We start from the raw sequence: 18,420 nt of genomic DNA, 5'->3' as shown, positions 1-18,420 counted from the left end.
AAACCTGAAAACCTTGGAAAATTCATCTTTGTTGGGCTCATTGGGATCCAATGCATACTATCTTACAAGGGACGGAACTAGGAACTAGGAACTAGGAACTTGTATTAGGGGTCTAAACTAAACTTAAATCATACTTATTTATGTGAGAAAAATTATTGATAAAAAATTAATACATCAAGATATATAATAAATTTAATATATATCAGAGAAAAAATGCTAGCATTGTAAAAACGATTGAACAAGAGTTATGATTCACATTCAAAAAAATTCAATTCCTAGGTTTACCATTTTGTCGCGCCAGAATAGCCAGAAATACCAGTATAATAACAAACCATTCATTATCAGAACACAAATAGTGTAGGAAATCCTCGTTGGTTATCTAGATGGGCAAAAAAGGGGAAAAAAAACACAATCGCCACCTCCTGAAGAAAATATCAAAATTTCTGATGATAGAACTCAATTCCTTCTACCTTTATTATGTCTGGAGGTAACTACAGTCCATCCGTCTACTAATTTGGGTACATTTTCTTCGAGGTTAGAGCTTCCATCAGTTACGGTGTTCTTTTGATTGAGGATAGACTGGCATTCTGGTGCATCAATCTCCATTTCAGATGGAGTAACTTCCCCCAAAATCTCATCATCATCATCATCACTGTCATCTTCGTCCTTGGAGCCGGCCTGAAAATAACCAAGATAGCATTTCAAAAATTACAATGACTAACACTAGATTTTTTTGTCATTGCCTGGCCAACGATGCAAAACGAAGTGAGAGTAATTAACATTGATCCATGTATATAAAAGTTGAACTTTGAGATACATCTCAAAAAAGTCATCATGAAGATCGAAGCATTTTTAACTTGTCCAAAATATCATACAAATTCATATCATGTTTTAGGTGAAAATGTATTATTTTTTCACCAAGTGAAACATCAAAGCAATAAAATTAGTATCTATAATTGGATGATATTTTAGGAATACTCGTGCATACTATTGATGAGTGCAATACACTTGGGAGGATTATTTCACAAGAAAAAAAAAAATTTAACCAAGGTTAATTCACCAACTACCCCATAATTTGTGCATATACAACATTTCATACCAAAACATTTGGTATGCACCCTCCAACTTACTTGTTGCTATTTCCAAAACATAAAAGACAAAAAATATCTTCATATGATTGTTTTTCTCGTACACAAGGTGAGAACTTGGGGGAGATAAAAATTAAGTGGAAGCATGGAAGTTCAGAACGGACCACTATATTCTCATATCACATGGAAAATTTAACTCAAGTACCAGAATCACGAACGCTTTTTAAATAGCCATAGATTAAATCGTTAAATCTCATGGTATAGTGTCCCCGTCCCCACTTCGTCGGGCGGTGCTTGTAACATGTAACAATATATACCAGCATGTTACCCATCTCTTAACTCATGGTTGTGAGAAAAAAAAAATGCATAAATCTGATAACTGCTTCCTCACTAATAGAACATCTGATGGCATTACAACTATAAACAACAGAAAACACACTAACCAAACAAACTTGAAATTTTTTTCCCAAAGCGAAGAATCAATCCCCAAAAAGAGTGATAATTACCTGTCTGACATAAGAAATACGAGGAGCAACTGCTTCCTTCAAACTCTTGATTGTGCTGAAATTGCCTTCTAAGCACTCTTCACGCATTATCAAAAACTTTTCTGCTATCTGCAAAATATGCAAATCGTGACAATTATTCGTCAGCCAGTGTATCGCCGACAAAATGGGAAAATTCTCAACCGATCTTAAAGAAACTGAAATGTTGAAATCTGAATCAAGTTAGCACCCGAACCATACTTTATAAAATTGTTGTAACGTTTTTATGCACAAATTCAAGCTTTCTAATACTGTATGATGCAAGGAACATGACGTTTACATATGAAAATCTGCTTGGAACTACAATAGAGATCGAGATATTTTTTCCTTCTCATATTCATTAAACACAAAATTAAGTTGTCAGCCGGCGTGGGTGTATTGAAAGATTACCTCTTCGATGCTACCATCTCCTATCTCAGTATTGAGAGAAAGCATGAATTCATCAAGCATATCCTCTAAATCATCAATGTATACCTGTTCTGCGCAAATGAAGAAATCAATAGTGACAAATGGAAATTAAGGTAACACATATATACTCACATTCATCAGCAACAAGCATACAACAACTTTAACTACTACACAATTAATCAAGCTTGAACTAAAGTTTCAATTCCATCATAAGTTTCGAAAGAGTTTTAAAATGCATTTGGAAACTCAAATGATGTCTCTGAAACTTATTCTAGAAAACATTAAATTCAATTATTTCTACATGATTTACACAAATTTTAATAATTTCATAGGAAATTTGTCGAAAAGTTAACCTATGTATGTATAAACACAATATTTGAATCCGAACTGTGGAGACCACAAACTGAAGACAGCTGCGAGGCGAGTGCTCAAAATTTTTTACAAGATAATCATCAAATAGCAACAGGTGAGAATATTCAAACTGATTAAAGATACCTTTGGATTGACAGAGGCGATGAAAAAGATTGAGGCCGAGCTGCTGAGATTTCTGTAGTGAGTCACGGCCGCCCCAATTATTCTCCACGGCCATTTGAAGGGCGGCCCACCGAGAAAGCACCAATTGAATTCCCTCTTGGAGCTGCGCCGCCGCGTCCGCCGTCAACGTGATGTTCATCTCGTTCTTTAGCGTTGGGCGGCTGTTCGTGAATTTGTTTTTGTGTTTTGATTCCGAAGGGGAGAAAAAAATAGCATGTGTGGCACTTCAATCGAATCCAATCAAGTCGAGTCCAACAAAACACTACTCAGTTTGATTTCGAGCTCAATGGAATATTAATTTCAAATTCGAGCTCGACTCGTGAACGATTCGAGTTGCTCGAGCCTGATCTCGAAAGTTAGAATTGAACAGAAATCTGAATTGAATACAAAATTATTTTAAATAAGAGCCTGTTTGGATTTTGTAGAGATTTTTTAAAATAAGTGCTTTTAAAAGCTATAATTTTTTGCTTTTAAAAAAGCTCTAATTTTGATTTTAAAAAGTGTTTATTTAAGCACTTTTTTGATCAACCAAACACCTTGTTAACTGAAAAGCACTTAAAAAAGTGTTTTTTTGGACTGGTTTTTGAAATCAAATGGGGCATAAATTTTGAAAATAAGCTACTAGATCTGAATCGTTTACCTAACAATTTATATGCATAAATCATTTTAAATTCTTAAATTCAATTAAAGTTAAGTAAAACTTCGATGAGAACAAAAGATTTTGAACATAAAAATAAGTTAATACATTTACACACTATGGAATATGGATGCACATGACTTGTAACTTCTATGGTGGATATATGCTTGGCACACATTGATGCATATAAACATAAAAACTTTTGTGAGACAATCTTATGGATTAATTTTGTGAGTGGTATCTTTTATTTGAGTCATTCATAAAAAATATTACTTTTTAGTATAAATACAAATGTAGTTAAGTCATCTCACGAAAAAGATTCGTGAAACCGTCTAATAAGAGTCCAACTCGCATATAAAATATGAACTAAACTCAAAAAAAAAAAAAAGGAAACAAAAGCGGTTTAAACAATATGGGGAGGATTTGATGAGAATATTTAATTTTTAAGTAAATTATTCTGAGACAGAAATTTTAGATTTTGAAAAATTCTACGTATAATATTAAAATACTTTTGTGCCGTTGAGGATGCCCCGATACTGTCAATTTATATGGAATATAATATCAAATATAGCATATGATAAAACCTATAGGAAGATTAATTTGAAGCAACGTAAAGCAAATTAAAGTGCTGGACCGATTATTAACATATAATTAGTAACACATTTCAGAGTGGTAAACTTGATTGATGGAGGCCCAATACTGGAAAGCCTTTGACAGGCCTTTATTTATTTATTTTTATTTGTTATATAGTATCTGTATTTTATTTTTGATAATTTATTGGAAAAAATTTAGATATTAGTTTAGACCAATTTAAATTTTTCATTCACGTGATCCACAATTTGAATAAACTTTTATAATTATTGGGGATCGGGAGTAGAGGGGATGAATACCCATTAAAAAATATTTAGGAGCTACAATAGCTCATTCTTGAAATGTTTGAAAATGAATCAAACACTGAGAAATTATATCAAGTTTCGTTACAAAACCAAGCGAAAAGTACTCGAAATAATCCCTCTAAAAACAGTGTTTTAAAAGACGGCGCCTAGACGATAGGCGGTTGCCCAACACCTCGCTTTCTTGTTAGGCTATGTCTCTAGGCGTTGCCCGCCTAATCTCGCCGCCTAGGCAGACAAAAATCCGCCTAGGAAATTACTATTTCTATTAAAAAAAATTAAAAATCAAAAAATAAAAGAGAGAGACGCGACGCGATGCGAGAAACAAACACAATAGGAAAAAAAAAGCGCAGAAAAAAAAGTCAAACAAAATATTAAATCTCATATTACATACGAAGACTTGATATCTATTTATTGTTATTGTTATTATTATTAAAATTTTATAAAAGTTTCGTACAAAAACTGAAAAACATAAGATATAAAAATTATATTTTATAGTAAAACTCATGAATATCCCAAGTTATTTATTATTTAGGTTTTTTTAAAAAAAAAACCGCCTAGGCGGCTAGGCGCTAGGCGATGAGTCGTCGCCCGTCTACCGCCTAGCGCTTTTTAGAACATTGCGAAAAACTGATTAAGCGTTTGAAAAATTGTTTGAACAGATTGCAAGTTGATATAATAAAAACATTTTGGTTGAATCATTTTATCAAACATTTTTTATGCAACATTTTAGTATTTTAAAGAACACATAAAATACTTCAACAAACCATCCAAAAACAACAACAATAAGTAAATGCGATAAATTAAAGAGACACGAATTTGTTTATGGATATTCAGAGACTCAACCGCTCCTACGTCGCCCTTTCTTCCCCTTGAAGGATACACTAGAAGACTTTGGCTATTACAACGTCTTTTAATACACTCACTCCAACCTTAGGACTTACCCCATCGCCTAAGTCGGAACTCTTAGATTCTCAATCTCTCTACATTGACATAACACTGATCTTTAACGTCTTTGTGCAAAAACCTCGCTCAACTAATCTATACAAATCATCTAACAAATGTGTGTGAATGAGTTGGGGTGCGAAGAACTTGACTTAGAAAGTTCAAAAAAATTGTTGTGTTCTTCACACCAAGGGCAAGCTCTCAACTAGCTGAATGGATCTGTTTTGACGCTCTCTTCATGTGAAAAGCTCTAACTTAGCTGAATATTATTTTGTCCTTCCACTCTCTCTTCTCCTCAATCTCCAGATCTTGTATTTATAGCCTACAAGAATGATATAAACGATAGATACAAGAAATATGACTGTTGAAAAATGTTGTGTATTGTTTCTGACAACACAACGGTCATATTTGCATTTTTGGACTGTAGCTTTGACCGATTAAATAGATCTAGATCTGGAGCAGTCGGCTTGCGAGAGCAGGTGACAAGCTTGGTGAGCGGTCGAGTGAGAGCAAGTGACAAGCTTGGTAAGCAGTCGAGTGAGAGCAGGTGACAGTACCTCGACCAGTTGAGAGACCAAGTGAGAACATCTCGACTATTTTAGTAAATTATGTCTGTTCAGGTGTTTATATCTATTGTTGCGTTATTTTTTGGGCAAAGTGATAAACATGAAAGTTGTAGCCCTTCATTTTAGATTTCTAACGCATCAAGAATCACTCAATTCAGAGTTCATATGCGAAATTTATGCTCGAAATACCAGAGCTGCTCAACAACATTCGAGTAGACTTTTCAGCGGTCGAGGACCTCAGCGGCCGAGGAGATATTGAGCGGTCGAGGTCTTATAGATCTTGATGCGTTGCTTTTTGGGAAAAGTGGTGAACATGAGAGTTGTAGACTTTTGTCTTGGATTTCCAACCATACAGAAGCACTACTTTTGGATTTCATATGAGAGTGATATGCTTGAAATACCACGCCTTCTCCAAAGCGGTCGAGGATAAAATAGGCGAGTGAATGTGGTCTGATCGAGTGATTATATCTCTTGATTGCTGATTTTTGGGCAATGTGAAAAACATGAATGTTGTAGCCCTTTCTCTTAGATTTCCATGGAATCAAGAATCACTCTATTTTGAGTTTGTATGAGAGAGATATACTCGAAATACCAGACTATGTAAAATATTGAGATCTGTTAGCAACCTGTGCAGAACTGGAAATTTCAACGGGATTTATCATCTTCTTAGGCTCTGATTCATAATTCGACTTGTGAAGATGATTTGTAGATCATCTTTTTATCTTTTCAACTCATACTGAATCATTTCATTTGGATAATGAAACTGAGAGATATGATAATTACACCAGAGCTGGTCTGTCAATCCATTTTTCATTACAAGTTAATCAAACCCTAATATTCCCAATATGATGTTAGAACTGCACAGTTGAGTAAATATGTTAGAAACACAATTGCAAGTTTTATCATCATCAAAATCAAGATTGTTTGTGTTTTCGGACCTAAAAATGATATGTTTGGATGACATGATTTCAAATATATTAAAATATATATTATTTTGTTTAGAAAAGTAATAACATGGATTTCAAATCCACTAATTTCATGTTAAACAGTTAGCCCATCTCCGACCCTCTTTTATAATAGGGGATTTCTACATTATATAGGAGTGAAACCAACCTTACTCTATACGCACTCTCCATTTTGGAGAGTGCTTATGAAGTATCACTGTACATATAGGCTGCGTTTATTTAGTGGGATGTGATTACATGTGGATAAATCATATTAGGACTATTAAAATGATTTTGGAGGAGGTGGAATAATAATGGATAAACAATAACATATTTAATTTGAGTTACTAATTTTGGTATTGAAATAATTATTGAAGGACAAATTACAGTTTTACCCTCCACCTATGTTAAATAATTTTATGTTTAATTTTGTATTCATATACTTTGGATTGAATTATTTTTTTAATATTGTAAATTATTATTGATTCACATTTGAGTCATTTTCATGTATCAAAATTATTGGGTATTAAAATATGTATTATTTTAAAATAGATAAAATCGATTAACTAGGTTATAAGAGTGAGAAATTGGGAGGGAAAAAAAGGAATAAAAATTGGGTAGATTAGGATTTATGTGGATTTTTTTTCACAAATATTGTTCAGGATATGTTATACCTTATATAATTAAGGATGAGATGTCTCATGAAATAAAGGTTGAATTAACAATCTCATCCTATGGTTATCAAGTCAAGTAAACACACACACAATTTTAGAGGATGAATTAATTACAAAAATATCATCCTCAAAAATTGCAAAATGGTCCTTTTGTATTTTTTAAATATTTTTGGTCCATTCATTTTTATAATTTTTTTAAATTAATTTTAGTGTTCATTTTTTTAATTTTTTTAATTTTTTTAATATATATGTTGTGTATTTGTAAAGGAAATAAATTGAAAAATTGAGTATTTGGTAATATTTAGAGGATATGGATTGAAGAAGTTTTTCAAAAATAGAGATTACCGATCTTTATTTTGGAAGATAGATGATGAAAAATATAGGATATGTATTAGTCATGGCCTTAGGTAGTGTTTGATAGAGCTTCTAGGAAGCATTTCTCAGTTTCTCGTTGACAAAATTTTAAAATTTTGTTAATCAAAAGCTTTATAATTTATATAATTAATGTGTAAATATGTAGTATATGTATTTTTAGAATTTGATCTATTATTTTATTGTTAACCATAAAATAACTCGAAATTCATATATTTAAAATTCTTTCATACAAGCGTTGCCTCAAAAAATAATACCACACAATTTATATATGTTTATTTATCTGATATTATTGAATTACCTTCAAATTTTCTTACTATTTATTAACAACTCGATTTACTTATGTCACGCAGTTTCATACCCAACATCACTCAAGTGAAACGCCAGTGATGGATTCTCATTGCTCAAATGATTGACCCTGAAGGGGATCCCATTTCACATAAGTCAGAGGTTTATTGGCTCATGTGAAGGTTAAATCGAAGGATGTGCGCGAGCGGCAGAAACCTGAAGGAGGCAGCAACATGGCCAATCCCAGAGCATATCCCACAATATTTCAGAAAAAAATATGCTGCACACGAGAATCGAACCCGCAACGCTGGAAAATCTCGGAGCATTTTATATCCTCTCCTCTAGAATTTCATGTGTAGGTCTCGAAAAAAGACGCTCTCATGGGTCGACTCAGTTCATACACGTAGTTAAAAGTGATACTATTACATGGATTGAATCGGATAGAAAAATCCATGTTACAAAAATTGACCGGTAACACGATTTTATAGCAACTTGTGTGAAATTTCATTGTTATGATCAGAGAAACATAACCAAGAACACACTAAAATCCTATGCGTGTTTACATATACGGATCCATCTACCACAAGCTAGTTTTATATTTGATTTCCTAGCAGATCTTTACGATAGGGAAACATTCAGCATCAAATCAAAGATCAAGAGAAGTAGCAAGCAGCCTAAAGACGCAAACAAGCATATATATTAGCCACACTTTATAACTTGCACCAAATTTCCACCATGACAAGATTTTTGTGGAGTGGAATTCTTGAAACCGAATAATTTAAAGCATGATAGTGAAATTATATTCCTTTGCCTCACACCTACACGCTTCTGCCTCTCTCTTGTTTCCCCACACCCCACGTGAATTCTGAGCACCATCCTCTGGCCCCCCACGCTTTCTTTTGTTTGATTTGTGCAAGCACTCGATCAGATAGAAAGACACTGCTTAATATTACATGTGCTAAGTCCAAGATTCATATCACTATACAAAATTGTCTTGGCTTTGGGTGACTATGGCCCTGATCTTGTTTGATACATCTTCTTTTCAACTTTTGCCTTATTATAGAGCTTTTTCTTTTTGTTTTGTTTTTGTCTGATGGAATGATCTTCAATTCCATTCATCAGAGCAGTACCAATGGAGGGTTGGAGCTTGGGCATCAGAAAACAGAGAGCTGCAAGATTCCTCATCAAGAAAATTGTGTTCTTCGATCTTGATGAACTGTGGCTGGGATTGAGGATTGTGGGCATCTCCAAGAACACTTGCACTCACTTTGAAATCTGAAAAGTTGAAACTTAGATTCATAGAAGAGGTGGATCCATTTCGAGAATCCAAGAATTGATGTGGGCTATTGTCCTCGTTCAAGATTGCACTCGAATCTGTACTATCAGAGGATCCGTTGTTCCCATTATAATTCACATGGTTATTATGCTCACAAGGGACTGTTTCATGTCCAACTTTACCTTTTTCTCCGTCAGAAACCATTGTTGCCTCTTCTTTCCCAGAAACTTTACTCTCACTTTTGCCATCTTCATCACCCTTCGACTTTAGGACTTGGATCTGCAAAACAATACAAGTAGATTAAAGAAAAATGGAATCAAGAGAGGCAAGAAACAATCAAGATTCTACTTTTAGGCTATTTCTAACAGATTACTACCTCTTTGGCCAAGATTTCATTATCACGCTGCAGAGTTTCGTAGTTGTGCTTAAGGGCGTCATAGCTGGCTTTGAGGATGCCATAATCCCTTTCCAGTTGCTTGGTTTTCCACCGCGCACGGCGGTTCTGGAACCAAATCGCCACCTGTCTCGGCTGCAAGCCGAGTTCTTGAGCAAGCTTCACTTTCCTGTCAGGTTCAAGTTTGTTTTCAACTTCAAAATTCTTCTCCAAAGCCTTCACTTGTTCAACCCCCAACCTTCTTTTCTTCTCCATGACATGCTTAGATTCTTCAACTAACCCTTCAACAAAGTTCCCAAACTCCCCCGAATACACGGGATCGTTTTCTTGATTATGGTCATCTGCACAAGTCGGAGAATCAGCACCACCAACAGTGAACATCATCATGATTCATGTAATTATTATTTTGTCCCACGGCAAGAAACAAGAGATCCCAAAATGGTAAAACCAAGGGAAACAAAAATTCTTACCAATTAAAGAAAACAAAAGATTGAATCTTTGATTATAAAACCTCACAAATCATGAATGGAAATAGTGCAGGGACAAGAAAACATAATGAGGGGATGTTGGAATATAAGGGCTAACAAACCAGATCCATTAAAAATGAAACCAACAGTAAAAATAAGAAAGGGGGAATATAAATGCTAATCACCTGTAGACTCTGGACAGATGGACATCAAATCACCCAAGGAATCCGAACTATTTGGTCTCTTCATGCTTGATGATCCAGCTAACTGGAAAATGGCATTCTATATCTACAAGATTTTAGTTAGCAGAATTTTCTTGGAAACCAACAACTCAATAATGAATTATGTGTTTAATTTCATTCGATTCAGGCTTTCAGCAGCAAATATTTTCACTCAGAATGAGGGGACATGATGGTCAATATCCCATCACACAAACTTTCCCAAAAGGTGCAGTTTCGTATGCACGTAAATTCAATACGCGTCTTTTGTTCTTTCTATGATACTCATCGCCTTTTTTTCCCATCACTTCCTCCAACTCTGAACCCATCGGAAAGAAGAAAAAAAGAAAAGAAAACCCAAACCCAAAACCCAAGAAAGAAAAACAAAGATCTTGATGCCAATTCCAGTCCACCAAAAAGCAAAACAGACTAAAAGATCGAAAGCACAAGTAATCGAAATATGATGTGGCTTTCTTTCTTCTTTCCTAATCTTTATGTTACACGATTACTCAAAAGCAAATTCAAGAAACATTTTAAAGTTCAGGGGCTAGAATAGTTTAACAAAAGAAGATGAAGGGGGGGAAATCAGTGGCAGCATCAGTGATCAGTTCACTGCTGGGCTAGTCTTGCAACTTGCAATGTTTCTGTATCTATAAATAAAACCAACCAGGGTTACACATGTGGTCAGAATCTGACTGGGGTTAGGTGCATTTTGCGACTTTGGGTCAGATGAAATGAACTCCAAATTCAATGCAAATGAAGAATACGTGGCCCACCACCACAAATTTTCAACAGTGAGATGATATTTTTTTAATCTTTTTGAAATATAATATAATATACGACAATCAATGAAGATTGATTTATATTTTTATATAATTTCTTTTTCTGTGTTAGGATTTGGTATTAAAAATTAAACATTATCTTGTAAGGAGAAAAAAAATAAGATGGTATAGGTATCAAAATTTAAATTCACGTCTTATTTATTTATTTATTTATTTATTTATTTATTTATAGTTTATACATTAATAATACAAAATATAATGAATTTCAAATAATATAATTATTGAATAAACTGAAAAATTATTTTAATTAACATAAAATACTAAATAATAAAAATATATTCAAATTTATATCAATCTAAATGCCACTTTATATGGATTTAAAATCTATCGATACAAATGCAACCTCTGGCAAGTTCATTGGGACAAGTTATAAACACTTGCAATTTTAAAAAAAATTTGGTTGGTATGCATCAAAGTCAATTAATTCAAAGGATACGTACGTGTGAAAAAATATCCCCATATTATTCGGACATTTCTCATCTACGAAAACCGGATGTGATTATTATATTTAGTTAGTATTTGTAATCTCTAAAAATAAGGGTTTATATATTTTTTATTTATAATTTTGTTAAAAAAAATAATCTATAAATTATTTATTTTTAGAGTTTGCAAACACTGTCCATTAGTATTTGTAATCTTTAAAAATAAGTGTTTATATATATTTTTTTATAATTTTGTTAAAAAAAATAATCTAAAATCTCTTATTTTTAAAGTTTGCAAACAGAACCTAAGATTAAATAGAATAGTTTGGGAATCGATAACAAATAACCCTCAGACATTTGTGCGTGGACTTGCGATAAATGCTTGAATCGCATATGATGTTCTCTAAAATAATCGTTCTTACTCTTTTAGTAGGGACAATTGTTACACTCAAATAATCTATCTCTCGATAATTATATTCATTGCAATTCGTGACAGTCGAACACGCAACCCTGACTTTGATATCAATTATAGGATCAAACGTTTGTCGTTATACTTTAAGTTATAACCGATATTAATGATACAACTCTAGTATTTTAAACCATATAATAGCTCAAAAATCAAGTTTCTATCACTCTCGTAACACAAATAAACAATACATACCAACAAGAAGAAAAAGTCAAAAAATAAGGTATAACGAAGGAGAATAAATGTATTTTATTTACCATAAAACTATGATAATTTTTTGTTACATACTAATTCATCATTCCCTACAAAGGGGACAATTCTTTTTTTTTCACTCTCCTTCCCATTTTACACTCCATATACTGTCTGATAAAGGCATCGATCGGATGAGTCACATGGAACCGATTTGTCCATGATTTTCAAACAATTTTTAGAGAGCATCAACGTGTTTATTTTTATGTCTCCCATCTCTTCACAATACAAACATCTCAGACGAAGCTATGTTCGATTTACCTTTTGCAGTCACATTTTTTTTTGTAATTTTAAATGAAATATAATTTTCCAAATGCAAAATATATAGCATATGATCTGTTTCATAGTATATATAATATAACATTAAAAAAAAGCCAAAAAAAGGGAAAAGAAAAAAAAAATTTGGTGTAGTGAATTTTGCAAAACATGATAGCCCTTAAAGGTGGCAGCTTTTCTTGTTTGGCTTCTTTTCCATTTTTCTGGTCACGTCCAAAGATAGATCGCAAAAGTGTGGGAAAGTTGAGTCTTCGTCATCATCATCACTTCCAATTACATAGTACATACACTGAAAATTTAAATTTAAAATCAACAATTAAATTCCTATTAATCTTTTTCAAAAGATACCAAAATTGCAGATTAAAAAAAAAATCACACATGCTCTATATCTTTTCGTTCAATAACTTCTCATGTATGAGTTACTTGTTAAGGGTTATTATATTATTATTTATTTTTGTCAAAAAAAATATTTACTTTTTCGTAACTCTTATAAACACTATCAAGGATGGATTTAGCTTAATTACGTCAGTTCTAAGCCGCAGCTCACCTCAAATTTTTGTTATTAACTATGTATGTTTTTTACTTAGTCCACTAACACTCATATTTTTCACACTAAAAGCTCAACCCATCATCTTAGTTCTAACTTCTAACGCACAACCTCATGTTATCAAATTTCACTTTTTTCTCCAATATTTTAAAATTTTGGCAATTCTAGCTAGTATCTTTTTATGGGAAGTGCTGTGCGACTCTATACACATCAATATTGCATTGTTTTCATGTCATTGTAAAGTCGAAAAAAAGACTAAAATTGTAAAAAAAAAAAAAAAAACAAAACTGACAGACTAAAATTGAAATATGACAACATAGATAATCAAAATCACAAAGTGACAAACATATGAGCTCAAAAATAAATTTTTTCTTTTTTAATAGTATAATGTAACAATTTTTTTGTTATATATATATATATATATATATATATGTATATGTATATATATATATATTTCATTTTCTTGTAATAATATATAATTTATCACATTAAATTCAAACTCACCCCAACTTTAATTCCTGGATTCGTCCCTGAATACTGTTGACTGCAAATAAATTCACATATTCGACATCATGTATATATATATATAATCCGAGTAATAGACCCAATTATTAGTAATATTCATTCCATCCTCTTGTCCCAAGAATTAATCCGCTCGTCATAATTAGATTATATGTATATTTTCACGAGAATCAATGGATTGTATCAAATGAAAAAACTCATGTGAGTAATATCCCAAATATATGGTCGAAGTACGCCTAGAAGTAACCGATTAATAACAAGTGCATATTCCACAAAAAATAAAGAATGTCCAAGACATGACATGGATATACATCAATCACTATGTTAGCAGCAGCATTTAATTTTGATCAATTCAGACTTTACAATTATCCACTTCGCTCCAAAATCAAGAAATCATCATCGCATTATTAGCATCTCCTGTGATATTAAAACCAAAACAAATTAAAAATAAAATTTCATAATTGGAATCAAGTTTTAATAGGATCAACTTCAAATGACTAACATTTGGTGCTCCTACTTCTAGCATTATTATCAAAAGATTAACTAAACTTAAGCGCATATTTTGTTTTATGACAATCGTTGAAGATTGTAAAACTTGACTTTTAATATCTCCTTCGTAATGGTATTTCTTATTTATTTTTTTAAAAAAAGGTAAACATTTATTACTAAATAATATTGCATTAAAGTATACATTTATTTGGTGTAATAAATATGTGTAAATATGGTTGATGGGTTATAGTTAATCTGAGTAAATTAGATACGCCTCAAGAAACATCTAAAGGTGGAGGAAAAAATAATAGATTGATAAATCTCCAAGTTTATACGCATATATTGTTGATCTGCTATCTAGGTGTGAAGTTCAGGATTCGAGATCGAATTATAACAAACATTTTCTAAGAAAAAAGAACAAAAAGGTGAAATTTGCTGGGGAAAAAAGCATTAGGAAAAATGAAACGAGAATGCTAACCTGCTAGTTGGGAACTCAATACAGGCCTATGATTTTCCACCAAGCAGCTCCGAACAATGCCCATATCACAATATTGATCAGAGCTATTGCTAAACCCAGTCTAAAAACGTCGCGAAGATCTACGTAACCGCCTGGGAACCGGAAAAAACAAATATCAACTAATCAAATATATCCAAGATCATAATTCTCAAAGATTCAAATGTTTAAGGTCGATGTAAAAGAAACATCCAAATCCACTCCAAAGTGTATATACCTCCATAGTAGACAGCGGCCTGACCGCTGCTATAATGTGTGATTGCGCCGAAAAGATTGGTGTTGTATGCCAAAGCAAGCGTAGCCAACAAACTGGGAACTTTAGATGCCAAATGCATAGAGAGAAATGCAGAGTACAAAGCTCCAACGTGGGCGGTTTGACTCGCGAATAAATAATGGATGAAGAAGTACGTCGTTTGAAGTATACAGAACGCGCCAAACCAGCCCCCTGAAAGAGATTTAAGAAAATCTGCCACACATTTAGACATCCAAGGTATGACACCGAGAGCAGTCAACTGTCCCGCCATTCCGACTAGTACACCAAACCAAGCCAATGTATCCCATGCTTGTTTCTCGCTTAAGCAGTCGTCCCAGTCGAGGACTCCAGAAAGCAGAAGCAATGATAAGCCGAGCATAGCAGCGATGACGCTTGCCATGTTGAGAGCTTCTCTGCACAACATATTGTTTTACATGAATATACTTCACCTATCAGAGTAAGAGGGTAACTAGCTAAATAGAAAAGCAATAATCAGGACTAATTGTATTATGTCAACCTCTGAATCCAAATTCAGAGGAGCATTTTAAGTCAGCAAAGCACACGCAGAAATGTCCAAAACAAGCAGGAAAAATCAGTTAAAGAAAAGTAAAATAGCATCAAAATATTTTGAATTTCCAGAGTTACAACCAGCTTTGTTAAAATTTGATGCTTCTTGCTCACTTCAAACAAGTAAACATCACTCGATGAAGTCGATTCTTCTACATATCCGCGGACATAGCGAATTTTTATCAAGTGACAGGGAGATGAATAAATATATGTACATGTGTATATGTGTGCATCTGTTCTAGAGAGCAAGATGATGGAACCAGCAGTGTTATACTAGTCGTTATCGCAATCCCATTATATATATGTCATATGAAATGAACATTTCTTCCAGATGTCCACCGTTAAATGAACTCTCCGGATTCGACATACCCTGCAATCCACAAAGCAACAGTGAGAAGCATTATTCCCATCAACACCCATTCATCTCTCTTGATGCCACCCATCTGCTCCAACTTTCGTCGGGCCATAGCAGGAGCATCTGGGGTGGCCTTGACTTCCGGGGGATATAACTTATACACGATAAACGGAGTCGATACAAGAGACACCAGTGCAGGTACTACAGCAGCCTTAAGCCAGGTGATCCATCGATTCGGAACCACAACGCCAAGGCTCTCGGCTAGTTTGATACACAAGAGGTTTTGAGCTGCAGCCGTCAGGAAAAGAGCACTCGAGCTACTACTGCACTGTCACACATCACAAACTAAAAATGCTCAATCACCCATTATACCAAGAAACACACTCAATCATCCCATTCACATTTCCGGATAATTTGCCCATCAGGGGATTTAATATTTTTCTTTAATTTCATATATATATATATATATATATATATAATTATTTGAAACTAATTGACCTATTAAATGCCATTAATTATCCTAAATTCAATTTGGTAAAAGATTCGAACTTTGTTCCGCAAATCCTCCGCAAAAAGGGATGACTACTTAACCAAGTGAACTCATCAAACTATAAAACTCAAGAATTGAATCAATGATCTAAGACAGTGGGAACTCGTGGTCGTGCGATGAATTCGGGATAAAAACATGAAAAAATGAAAGAAAGATCGATTGATTCGGTTTATTTTATTCAGGGGGAAAAAAAAAGAAGGGATATTCGAACGAAATAAGCCGATATTTTTACGAATCAATAATTGGTGTCCACTCCACAAAACAAAACGACAGATGATTTAACGAACCTGAATCTGAGATTGAACGAGATACGCACCAAGCTTCCTGGACGAGACATCCTTGGGATTACTATCGGCGGCCATGGCCAAAGACTTGATGATGGGCAAGAAAATCCCACCAGCTCTAGCAGTAGTGCTGGGCATTGCGGGGGAAATGGCGGCCTCTCCCAGAATCAGCCCATAAGACAAACCCAGTGTGCTCTTTCCCAGCCATCTCACGAAGATCATGGCTATCCTATCCCCCAGACCAGTCTTCACGAAACCTCTCGAGAAAAAGAAGGACACCACGATCAGCCATATCACCTCGTTCGTGAAGGCCGTGAACGCGGCGGAGAACGTTAGTGTCTTGGTGACCACGGTGGCCGTGATGCAGACGAACGCCCAGGCCCCGACTGGCAATGGGCTGAGGATGAGGCCGGATATGGTGGTCACGAAGATGGCCAGGAGAGACCAAGCTTTGTGGGTCACGGCGTCAGGTTTGGGGACGGCGAAACGTAGGATGAGGCCGATGGTGATGGAGATTATCAAAGGCACTGGCCTCGCGCCTTTCCAGTTGAGTTCGAGGAGCCGGCGGCGGATGGTGGTGGTGGTGGTGGTGGTGGTTCTTGCGGCGGTGATGGGGAGGTGGTGGGAGGAGGAGGATGACATTGTAATATTTGTTGAGAAGAATGTAATATAATGAATGTGTGTCAGTGTGTGTATATATATATATACACATTTGAGAGGGAAAAATGTATAATCAGCATAGCATGCATGTTGACCTGTTTTGAAGTTGACCTGTGGTGGACAAACGGTTGACTGACTTTTTTTAAAAAAAATATTATTTTATGGATTTAATTATGTAATAAATATTTTTTTAAAAAAAGGCGAATTTAAGTGTCGTGATTATTTTTCTAAATTCGAATGAACTGAGCATAAACTATATGAAATTCGAATTGTATTGGGAATGATTTCATTATATGAAATTGAATGATTCGTACCGATTGTATAAAAAGTGCAAAAATTCTCTTTGTTTAGAAGATTTGATTTCGAATACAAATATCAATGTCAATGAAATATTTGTAAGTAAAATGTTGTAATTCAACATTATATGAGTTAAATCGTATTTAATTAGAGAGAAAACCACGGAATGTTAGTGTTCAGTGGATGGACTTTTCAGAACATCATTGCTACCTTTTCTTTATTCATGAATCAGATCAGTGAGATTTTCATACCACTTAATTAGTGGCATTTTAATATGCATATATATTTCGTTTCACAAATATTATTGTTTCGATTTCATATTTTTGGAAAGATACAACTTGCCAAAAAGAATACATATTCGAGTGTGTTGCATACATTTTAAATGATATATCTGGGTTATTTGAATTTTCCAAATAATTTCGCATATCTTATAATTTAATGTGTTTGAAAATCATTTAACTAGTATGCGGCATTTACTAGACAAAATAGGAAATTATCAAATTCCGAGCCCAAAATATTTATGGACTTTATACTTGGTGCGAAAATCAAAATATTCAATCTCTTTTTTTAACCATCTTTTATCCCAAAATAGTGTAATCATTCATTTCCATTTTGGGTGGCGCTTCTACATGCCTCCATCCAATATTAACCATGATTGATTGTTAGGCTAGGCTAGATAGCAATAATCAATATATTGCGTGGGGGTGCATGGATTTGTTAGTTTTGTGATTCAATTAGCGACAATTAATAATTACATATTGATATTGTTAGAATAATGGAATCCGATATCTTCATAATGATATTATATTGTCCACTTTAGGCATAAATTCTCATGTTTTGCCTTTTGGAATCAACCAAAAGATCCCATACCAATGAAAATA

General features: G+C 33.9%; 3 protein-coding genes across 7 annotated transcripts; all 3 read right to left on the bottom strand.

Annotated features, from left to right (window-relative positions):
• Positions 1-223: 223 nt before the first annotated feature.
• On the bottom strand, positions 224-3,229 carry LOC140891866 (uncharacterized). Of its 2 annotated transcripts, XM_073300533.1 has the most exons (5): positions 3,213-3,229; positions 2,534-2,915; positions 2,021-2,109; positions 1,595-1,702; positions 224-678 (listed from the first exon to the last, which is right to left on the bottom strand). In XM_073300533.1, the coding sequence occupies exons 2-5, from the start codon at positions 2,709-2,711 to the stop codon at positions 457-459; spliced, it is 597 nt and encodes a 198-aa protein (XP_073156634.1). In that variant the 5' UTR covers positions 2,712-2,915; positions 3,213-3,229; the 3' UTR covers positions 224-456. The 2 variants fall into 2 exon arrangements, with proteins under 2 accessions (XP_073156634.1, XP_073156633.1); XM_073300532.1 differs by lacking the exon at positions 3,213-3,229 and having other exon boundaries at positions 2,534-2,970.
• A 5,337-nt stretch (positions 3,230-8,566) lies between these two features.
• On the bottom strand, positions 8,567-10,879 carry LOC140887690 (homeobox-leucine zipper protein ATHB-16-like). Of its 3 annotated transcripts, none has more exons than XM_073295115.1 (4): positions 10,214-10,879; positions 9,544-9,902; positions 9,350-9,446; positions 8,567-9,265 (listed from the first exon to the last, which is right to left on the bottom strand). In XM_073295115.1, exons 1-4 carry the CDS (start codon positions 10,275-10,277, stop codon positions 8,997-8,999), a joined length of 789 nt encoding a protein of 262 aa, XP_073151216.1. In that variant the 5' UTR covers positions 10,278-10,879; the 3' UTR covers positions 8,567-8,996. The 3 variants fall into 3 exon arrangements, with proteins under 3 accessions (XP_073151216.1, XP_073151217.1, XP_073151215.1); XM_073295116.1 differs by having other exon boundaries at positions 8,567-9,166; XM_073295114.1 differs by having other exon boundaries at positions 8,567-9,446.
• A 1,733-nt stretch (positions 10,880-12,612) lies between these two features.
• On the bottom strand, positions 12,613-17,228 carry LOC140890533 (dicarboxylate transporter 2.1, chloroplastic-like). Of its 2 annotated transcripts, none has more exons than XM_073298387.1 (5): positions 16,586-17,228; positions 15,763-16,076; positions 14,791-15,239; positions 14,538-14,668; positions 12,613-12,790 (listed from the first exon to the last, which is right to left on the bottom strand). In XM_073298387.1, exons 1-4 carry the CDS (start codon positions 17,222-17,224, stop codon positions 14,553-14,555), a joined length of 1,518 nt encoding a protein of 505 aa, XP_073154488.1. In that variant the 5' UTR covers positions 17,225-17,228; the 3' UTR covers positions 12,613-12,790; positions 14,538-14,552. The 2 variants fall into 2 exon arrangements, with proteins under 2 accessions (XP_073154488.1, XP_073154487.1); XM_073298386.1 differs by lacking the exon at positions 12,613-12,790 and adding an exon at positions 13,761-13,987.
• Positions 17,229-18,420: the final 1,192 nt, after the last annotated feature.

Source organism: Henckelia pumila, chromosome 3 (genome assembly GCF_033568475.1).
Source record: "Henckelia pumila isolate YLH828 chromosome 3, ASM3356847v2, whole genome shotgun sequence".
Lineage (NCBI taxonomy): Eukaryota > Viridiplantae > Streptophyta > Magnoliopsida > Lamiales > Gesneriaceae > Henckelia > Henckelia pumila.
Note: the sequence above shows the minus strand (reverse complement) of the source record. Positions and strands in the feature narration are given on the sequence as shown.